Source organism: Helianthus annuus, chromosome 13 (genome assembly GCF_002127325.2).
Source record: "Helianthus annuus cultivar XRQ/B chromosome 13, HanXRQr2.0-SUNRISE, whole genome shotgun sequence".
NCBI classification, from domain to species: Eukaryota; Viridiplantae; Streptophyta; class Magnoliopsida; order Asterales; family Asteraceae; genus Helianthus; species Helianthus annuus.
In genome coordinates, this window is record NC_035445.2 from 53,218,223 (window position 1) to 53,228,548 (window position 10,326).

Genomic DNA, 10,326 nt, shown 5'->3' on the forward strand with positions numbered 1-10,326 from the left:
TTGTACAAGCTGAAGGACATCAACTCAGCTCTGTTATGTAAATGGGGGTGGTGGTTTAAACAAGAGAAGAAGAATCTTTGGGTGAAGATTATCGAGGCTATCCACTCGGGAGGATTCGGTAGGTCTTTTCTTCCGGGTAAGAAGACGTTCGGAGGAGTGTGGCATAACATATTCTCGGTTATTAACAGGCCGGTCCCAACACATTTCTCTGAGGAGTTTTTTCTTAGGCGAAGTGGGGAAAGGAGATAATATTTTCTTTTGGCTCGATCCGTGGCTGAAGGATATGCCCCTGAAAGATTTATTCCCAAACCTGTTTCGGCTAGAAGTTGTGAAGAACTGCTCTATTCGTGACAGGGTGGAAGGATTGTGGCTCTGGAAACATGATCCCGCGACTAATGACAAGACAAGGGAGCTGGCTATCTTAAGCGATGCTCTGATCTCTGTTTTGTTGAATAACAGAAGTGACGTTTGGAAGTGGATGGGCGATCCGTCGGGGCGGTTCTCCGTCCGTTCAGTGAAAAATGTTCTAAGAGGTAATGTGGATGTTAGCAACAGGTACGTTATGGATTGGTGCAAGTGGACCCCGATAAAGTGCAATGTGTTCGCTTGGAGGGCGGAAATCAATAGGATTCCTACTTACGACGCCCTGTTAAGAAGAGGTATAGTGGTTGGAGACGGCTTATGCTTCCTTTGTAAAGCTGAAAATGAGTCGGTTGATCATCTCTTTGTTTCGTGCAAAGTGGTTGCAGTGATTTGGCAAAGGGTCAGTCGTTGGGGCCGTATTCCTAACATTTCCGCCTTCTCATTTAAGGATCTTTTGGAGACTCACAAGTATGTTAACGTTGGGGAAACTAAGAAGAAAGCGGTGCAAGGAATCATCATAATGGCAAGCTGGTATTTGTGGAAGGCTCGGAACAAATCGGTTTTCTCGGCGGCTAATGTTAAGGCTGAAGATGTTTTTTATGATATTAGATCGATGGGATTTCTTTGTTTTAAGTTTAGAAGTAAGAACAATCCTATCTCTTTGGAGGATTGGTGTAAATTTGTAATTATGTAGTTTGGTTGTGTTGTGTTCTTGGTTCCGACTCAGTTTTCGGGCTAGGGCGGTTTTTAGTGAAGTTTCTGTTTCAAAAAAAAACTCCCTAACTCCTCCCATTCTGTACTCACATGTTTCTTTGTACGACATATGTTATTTTTTGTTTGACTTTTTCTGTTGAATTTTTGCTTTGGATCACTTGTTAAATTAGAAGCACATAACATAAGGGGTTATCACTTATCATTTATATTAATTGAAGTTTGGGATTTTTTAAACCAAGGAAGCACTTTCATTGACTTAAATCTCAATGAAGGAATTATCAACATGTATGTTTGCATTTGAATGTTGTTGTAGTCTATGATTTTTTCGTTGTGAATTATTGTTGGATAGTTAGCATGCCAAGCATTGTGGTGTTGCCTTTGCTAAAATTGGTATATATTTATGAACTGTAAAAATGTTTGGATTTAAATGGGATTAAAAATCATGTTTTTGAGTTCTTAATGTCACAACATGGGTATTTGCTTAAAGGAAGGATCGTGATATTCACATACTTATTCCTTATTTCTACACCCCCCAAAGTTTCGTGCTTTGGCCAAAGCGCAGCGTTTAGGGTTGCTTTTCAGACAAAAGGTGATGTAACAGTGGTATGAGGTTAGATTCTGTACCCTAAAGCGTGGCGTTTAGGGTTCTTTCTGCAGACAAAAGGTGATGTGACAGTGATACGAGGTTATATTCTGTACGAGGTTGCATAAAGTGTCACGCGTAACCCTAAACTCCGTGCTTTGGCCAAAGTGTGACGCTTCGACCCCAATTTCTGGTGCATTTAAGAGGCAGGCCATGCATTCTGTTTACGTATTCAAAATTCGAAATCGCAAACCGTGTTTCATTCTTTCGGGTGTTTTATTGTTTTAGTAGCGTTTCTTCAAAATACAATGTCGTGGTTTAGCAACTACCTTTTTGGTGAATACTCTGAGGAGTCCGTTGTTCCATATTCTTACGAGGAAACCGCTATTGCTGCCTCGTACGATAAACTGATCCCTTCCAACACGAAGGAGGATGAGGAGGTTGTATCTGGCATTCGTTATCATGACAATACGGTGCAGCTGGACTTGAATATCCCTGTGGAAGACTCATACATACAACACGACTATTCGGATTACGGATACGGAGGTGAACCATATCCCCTGGCTGAATATCCGTACAGTCAGCCAAATTATCCCGACCACAGTTACGATGGTGAGCAGAGCTATGTACAACAAGACTATCCTGACACGGTTATGGTGGTGAGCGGAGCTACGTACAGCAAGACTATCCCGACCAGGGAGAGGGCGGTGACCAGGATGAGGAATGCTCTTACCCAATTACATTTTCTTTTTATAAAAACCGGACCTTTTCGTCACGTGATGAGTTGGTGGATTATGTACAGAAGACGGGAAATGACAATGGCTACGTCATTGTGATTAAAAGGTTGAATAAAAGAGGAAGTAATTTCAAGGTTTGGTTTCAATGCAGTCTTGATGGGGAGTACAAGAGTGTAGCTACATTGAGGAAAACAGGTAGCAAGAAAATAGGTTGCCCGTTTGAATTGATAGGGTTTACGGAAGCAAAGGTCCATAACGAGGGTCGAAACGTAACAAGGTGTTGCCGGAGGTGATACCAGTAGTCATTGAGATTAGGGATGGGCTACTAGCGCCTCCGGCTGTTCAACGACAGGCTCTGGGTCTGGATGAGCCTGAGGATCAGGACCTCCGCACCCGCCGCAGTACCCACAACATGTCGTTGCAGACCTGCCTCCTGCTGCGCAGGTGGTGGCTCGGGACTTCGATCGGCGCCTCCGACGTGCTTACCGACAGCAGACGTGGATCATATAGACGCTCATGAGATCGTGGATCATTTGGGATTGCCGCCCCATCAACTACCACCGTCCCCACCACCAGAGGATCAGTAGCTTTAGTCTTTATTTTGTATTAGACATTTGGTTGTACTTTTGTATTAGACATTCAGTTGTACTTATGTTTTGTATATACAAATTGATTTTATATATATTTATGTGGTAGGTCTTTTATTTACATGATGTTCATTTCGCTTGTTTGCGTTTATTTCATACGTCTCTTTCGCAACTTGTTGTACGTTATTTTAATTAAACATGGCATAATGAAACGCATCTTATAAACGACTGTATAAATTAACTATAACCATTACACTCACGTTAAACGACCGTTATAAATCAACTTTAAGTTATATATGTTTTATAAAAATAAAACAAAAATCTACAACTTTTCAACAAAAAACACAACCAAACAACAAACCAACACCCTATTTTTTCCACCAAAACCTCACTTTTTCCCCCAAAAACAAACAGTCAGACCTAAACGCCCCGCTTTGGCCAAAGCGGGGCGCTTTGGTACCAAGTCAACAGACAAGGACTGACAGGCGCAGCCCTTGTCTGTTGACTTTACACCAAAGCGACCTGCTTTGGCCAAAGCGGGGGGTTTCAGTGTGTGTGAATAGCCAAGGGGGTGTGTGTGAATAGCCTGAGCCTAAAGGAAACCTGTGAGGGTCTTACTTATTGTGTATGTTTTGAAATGATTGAAGGACGGACACTATGAACATATATATATATATATATATATATATATATATATATATATATATATATATATATATATATATATATATATATATATATAGAGAGAGAGAGAGAGAGAGAAAGGTTAACATTCAAAAAGCCTTATCATACATCACGTAGGAGACAATAGTAACCGTTGGATCAGGGTATAATCACGCATGGGACCACATAATCACGCATGGGACCACATAATCACGCATGGGACTATAATCACGCACGTTCTATGATAATAACGCACGTTATATTTTTTGTCATGTATGTTAATGTAGGTTAAGCCCTGAAGTACATTATACTTTTTCTCTCTCTCTCTATATATATATATATATATATAGGATAATGGTAAAATGAAAACTTATACGAGTTATGAGAACTTAGAGAACTCGGCCTTACGAAAGGTTTTTTCCATTCTTTTACCAAAAAAATCAACTTTTCCAAAAAAAAAAAAAGAAAAAAAATTATTCCTTTTACGATAGTCGTAAATGTTGTAAAAAGTGATGTCATGCTTATGTCATCTGCTTTTTCAGTTGCTGTAAGGGGATGAAAAACACCACTTCGAATTTTTTTATTTTTATTTTTTTATGGCAGTCTTTCTAAACATTTTAATCGAGAAGTGTGAAAAAATGGGGCAAAACTCGCTCAGGAAGCTGAGGTCTCTAAGTTCTCACAACTCGGAGTAGTTTCCCTTGATCATGATCCTGTGTGTGTGTGTGTGTGTGTGTATATATATATATATATATATAGGTAGAGGTTCCTGTAAAAAAAGGGTTTTTTGAGAGAAAGGTAAGAAAGAATCTACACCATTAGATCTTTGATCTAATGGTTGAGATCATAATGGTAAAATTGTAAATAATGTTTACTATTAAACATATTAATTTTCTAGATTAAGAGTATATAGGTAAATTTAACATTTTTAAATTAAGAAACTAACATTAATGCACATGTAACTTCCCCCGTCTTTTTTAAACGTCAATAACTTTTTATATGTAACTTTTAAAAAAATTACACCATAATAACGAGTGTTTTTTTATCTTTAATATGAGTACCATATTGCTATACTTATATAGAGAAAAAATATGTTTTGATCAGATGTTTAGTCCATGAATGTTGTTATATACTTGCTGAATAGTGTTATATACTTGATGAATGGTGTTTATAGAGATCTTTTTAAAAAAATCAAGTTCCTATAATTAAGGTGGCGGTTATGGGAAGTTTTTAATTAATTGAATTAATGATAAAATTACTTGTTTACCGTTTTGAATTAATTTAGATTTAGGACACATGTCATCTCCATAATATTTCTCACCTTTCTCACACTTTTAACCTTTTTTACAATAACCTTACCCTATATATATATGGTCACGATTTCGGGAAAACGGTGAAAAGTGTGAGAACGCTTATGGATCGTCCGATCAAAACAATCTATAGACTAGATTGGCGCGGTGGCATTTTCGTAAATAACATAAATTTTATTACGTAGACGCGCTTCATTAAGGGTAAAAAAGGTAGAACATCCTTTCTTACATAAAACGCCATTAAAAATATAAAACGCCAAGTAAATACAAAACACCAATTTTATTACTGCGTAATTTTTTCTGTGTTTTGTTAAGGTCTTAGCCTACAAAAACGCCATAAAACGTAAAACGCCATAATATATAAACGCCAAGCCTTACATCCGGATAATTGTTAATTGCAGTTATTGTCATAATAATATCCCGCCTAAACTACGCGCCAAAAAAATCCTATAAATAGAAACTTCTCTAATAAAAAATATAATAAAACGCCAAACGAGCAAATGCTTGTGAAACGCCATCATGCCATAAAACGCCCCAAATTACCAAACTATAATAAAATTACTTTGGACAAGTACTATTATAATAAATCTAAAAAAAGGTTAAAACAATGTGCAAGAGAATAAAACAAAAGTGCCATCTTTATCTAAATGCCATTGGAAAACAAAATGCCATAATTACAGCCGTAAAGATGGGACGTGTTACAGCGATAAACAGATGAATCTAAAACAAAACACAGTAAGTGCAAACAGTAAAATGAAGTGACGGAAACATAATTACTAACATTTATTATATTAAAAGCCAAATACTTGGGGAATTGAATTTATTTATCTTTTCAAAACGCCATAATTACCTGTCAGTACGCGGGGAAAAAAATTCACTATAAAAGTAGAACATGAAAACATAACTTAACACGCCAAACATTGTCTAAAACTCCACATATTGTCCAAAACACCAAAAACTTAAAAAATGGCTAAGGTTATTGCATGGAGGTTTGAAAGGTCGGAGAGACGATTCATCCTAAAGTTCTATGATAGGAGAAGGGTGAAGGTCAAGACAATCAAAGCCATACTTGGTATGGCTGAAGGGGTTCAGAGGGATATTCTGGCCCTTGGGGTTTCAATGGCCAACGATTGTGAAAGAACTCGAACGGTAATAAGAAGATTGGAGAGAAAATTTCCGGCATAAGAAGATGATGATGATGATGACGACGACGACGATGATGATGATGATGATGATGATGATGACGACGATGACGATACTCCTCTACCAATAGTTAGCAGTTAGGTGGTGCATGAAGAAGCAGGAACGGTTGAAGTGACTTATCAACACGGGGTGAAATATTCATTGCGATGGATGAAATATTCATTGCCGATGGAGGAAATGTTCAAGACAGAAAGGCTATATCTACTTGAACAACTCTGTGATTTAGCACCTTCGAACGGTGCAAGATCCAGGGTTACAGTGATATTCAAGTATAGGCTGCGGCAAAGAAGAGACAAGATGATTGCGTTATACGCCAATCTAAAATATGATGATGAATCTGAAGAAAGTGAGGAACAAAGCGATTGGTACATCTTTGATGTAATCCCATCCACAAAAGAATATTAGTTTATTTTGATTTCGTATTATTGTAATCTTATAAAATATTAATCAATGGTAATCAATTATTAACAAATGCCACGAACGCCAAAAAAATGACCTGGGAAACGCCATAACGCCAAAAAAATTACCTATGTGACACAAAAAGAATTAATTCAACGAGACAGATCCAAAAAACAGTAAATCGCCATGGTAATCAATGAATCTAGTTATCGCCAAAATTATCTTAGACGCCAAAAATGAAGCAGCATGTGACACACGAAATCGGGAAACATATTGAAAAGACAAAAAAAACTCCTTAGACCCTGATTATATCCCGCGCAACGTGTTGGGCCAGGATGCGTTCTCATCGTTCTCACACTTTAGGGCGTTTTATCCTGATCTCGTACCTATATATATATATATATATATATATATATATATATATATATATATAGAGAGAGAGAGAGAGAGAGGCTGGTTATCATACAATATGCCTAATCGTACAATACGTACGCTATAAGCATGGCCGTCGGATCATCTAAAAATAACCCTGTGTTTAACTATTAAATTAATCAATTGAAGATATATATATATATATATATATATATATATATATATATATATATATGAAACCGCAAAGGTTAAAATCGTCCTTTACGAAATCAAAAAACCCTGATAATCAGCAAACAAAACCTCAAAATCATAACGTAAGATTCTTAATCAAAACCCTATTTGAAAATAGAACAATTAATCAAAAATCGATCGATTAATATTCAACAAAACCTTCTGCGAATTAAACTTCTTCTGCGAAATTAAACTTCTACTGAATTTGGAAATAGATAACTGAAACAAATCGATGGACCAACTATCGAAGAAGATGATGCAGGGTGAGAATCAAAAAAGAATATGCGAAATACATAACAAATCCTACGAAAAACACTTCAGACAAATAGAAAGGATGTGTTTTTTGTACAGTTTGAGAATTCATATAACATTATATGCGAAAACACTTAATATGTCATATAATGTGCGAATTCATGACATTACACATACGATTTCAATAAAAAAGTTAATAATCTTTGAGATTTTTATCCTTTTACACATGCGATTTTAGAAAAAAAAAAGTTAATTATCTTTAGATTTCTTAAAGTTTGCGGATTTCTTAAAGTTTCAAATGCGATTTTTGTGACACCCCAGGAAAACCAGGAAACCAACACAACTTAACTAGCTTCCTCAGTAACCACGTGCAAAATTTCGGGACAAAATTTTCTTAACAGGGGGAGAATGTGACAACCCTCAAAATTTCATGTATTCCGTACAATTTATTATTGATAATTAAAGTGTTTGACGACTGTGTGGAATTACTTAACTGCTCTCTGATTTCTGTGTTATACTTACATGTGCTTGTTAACATACTAATAGTGTACAGAAAAGTCATTAAATAGTCCGTGAAGATTTCCTGAGTGTTGAGAATTAAAAATGCTACAAAAATATGTAAAAGACACTTTACGGATTAATTAAGCACTTTAATGGAACAGTGTCAAACCGAACAACCGGACTTTACCCGGAACACAAAAAATATTGTCAAACACATTTTTTCTATTTTTCTAAACTAGTTAGGGTCCCCGAATACCCTAACACACTATATATTACATAACCCACTTATAACACTAACTACATACTTAGAATCTAACCAAGCTCACAAACTACATAGTTGAAACCCAACCCTATACCCCCCCCCCCAATCCTACGGCTACAAGGTAGCCCACACACATGATTTTAGAGTTAATAGCCAAAATGGTCCCTGAGGTTTGCTCACTTTTGCCACTTTATTCCAAAACCCAAATTTTTTACATCTGGGTCCCTGAGGTTTACATTTTGTTGCCATTTTGGTCCAAAATTTAAAAACCCTATTTTTTACTGTTGCAAGCTCCTATTTTGTCTTTTAGTTCAGGGGCATTTTGGTCATTTTGCTTTTCATTTAATATTTTCTTAATTCAAAAATTAATATATATATATATATATATATATATTAATATACACACATCAGATGCAGCAGTTCATCTTCATCATATTCTTCAGCACTCTCTCTCTCTCTTCTCTGAAATACCTCCAAACCACCACACCAACACCGCATCATCCCCACCACCACCATCCCACTGCCGCCAACACCACCACCACCGTGATGAGAACCGACATCGAAAAACGACACCCATCTCTCTCTTTCTCTCTCCAAACACCCATCTCTCTCTCCTCTCTCTCTCTCCTCTCTGTCGAACACCACCACCACCACCACCGTGATGAGAACCGGTGGAGCAGGTGAAGGATCTAGGTTGTTTGCAGGTGGTTGGTGATTAGGGTTGTTTGCAGGTTGTTTGGGATTAGGGTTTCAGTGAGGGTGGTGATGGTGGAGACGGTGGGGGGATTGTGATGGTGGATGGGGTGGTGGGTTTAATAGTGGTGGTTTGCAGGTTCTTGGGATTAGGGTTTTCAGTAGGGGTGGTGGGTTGAATCGTGTTGGTTGCCGATTTGGGTTAGGGTTCCGGTGTTGGTTGCTGAATCGTGTTGTTGCAGGTTTGGGGTTAGGGTTCCGGTGTTGGTTGCTGAATCGTGTTGTTGAAGGTTTGAAGGTGGTTGTGGTGGTGTGTTGTTGGAGGTGGTGGGTGAAGGAGGGAGACAGAGAGATGGTGGTGGTGGTGGATTAATGGTGGTGGTGATGAAATTGGGTGCAGGTCTGATCAACCTGGGTTTCTTGTTGCAGGTTTGAAGGTGGTTGTAACAAACAGGATGATCAAAACTTGAACCCAGTCCTTTTACTCACCACGAGGCTGTGATGATTTCACCTAATCCTTGAAACAAACAGGATGATCAAAATTGGGTCAACATTTGAGATTTTTCGCAGCTTGGCGTGGCAGAATCGAAGGAGGGCAAGTGCGCTTGCAACCTCTGTTTGCAGCCATGGCGGTTATTCCTCCTTGTTCCCAATGTAAAACAGATCTGAGCCTCGTTTCTTTTTACAAATCGGTTTTTGTTTTGATTTGCTTTTGTGATGGTTTCTGGTTTTGTGTTTTAGAGAGAGAGAGAGAAAGAGAGGGGGATACGGAGGAATGTTAGTGTCGCCGGCGTGAGGAGGTGGCGGTGGTGGCGGCAGAGAGGAGTAGAGGGAGAGAGAGAGGTGGTGGTAGGTTTATTATTTTTAATTAATAATTAGTTATAATAAAATGAAAATGACCATTTTACCCATGTGAAAAAAAAAACAAAACTTGAGTTTTTTTTTGAGAAATCTGAGCAGATTTCATTTTTGGACTAAAATGGCAAAAAAATGCAAACCTCGGGGACCCAGATGTAAAAAATTTAGGTTTTGGACTAAAGTGGCAAAATTGAGCAAACCTTAGGGACCATTTTGGCTATTAACTCCATGATTTTATTTACATATTATAATAGATCTTGTTCCACCATTTGAAACATGTTATCCAAGAGTCCTTAACATGTTGGAGGATTTTTCTATAAAACCAAAAGTTCACCATCATTCTCAACATTCACACAACAACACTTCATCCTACTCTCTCCCTCTTTCCCTAGTCTCGGCTGAAATCAAGACCACCACCACCACCATTACTTGATCACTTTCAAGCATTCTACAAGCACACAAAGGTGCTACGGGTCATACAATGAAGCTCGGTGCTCTCGGAATTGGAAGGACCTTCTCCATTCGCTATTAACCACCACATTTCTTCACTTGAACTTCCCTAGTCTTGAACTAGTGGTAAAAACATAGATCCGTTCAT

At 37.8% G+C, this 10,326-nt stretch overlaps 1 protein-coding gene across 1 annotated transcript; it reads left to right on the forward strand.

Moving 5' to 3' along the window:
* Positions 1 to 283: 283 nt before the first annotated feature.
* LOC110900826 lies at positions 284 to 1,057 on the forward strand. Its single transcript, XM_022147689.1, has one exon. The coding sequence runs from the start codon at positions 284 to 286 to the stop codon at positions 1,055 to 1,057; it is 774 nt and encodes a 257-aa protein (XP_022003381.1).
* Positions 1,058 to 10,326: the final 9,269 nt, after the last annotated feature.

Coding starts and splice junctions, on each gene's coding strand:
- LOC110900826 (XM_022147689.1), top strand. CDS start 284: ATGCCCCTGAAAGATTTATTCCCAAACCTGTTTCGGCTAGAAGTTGTG.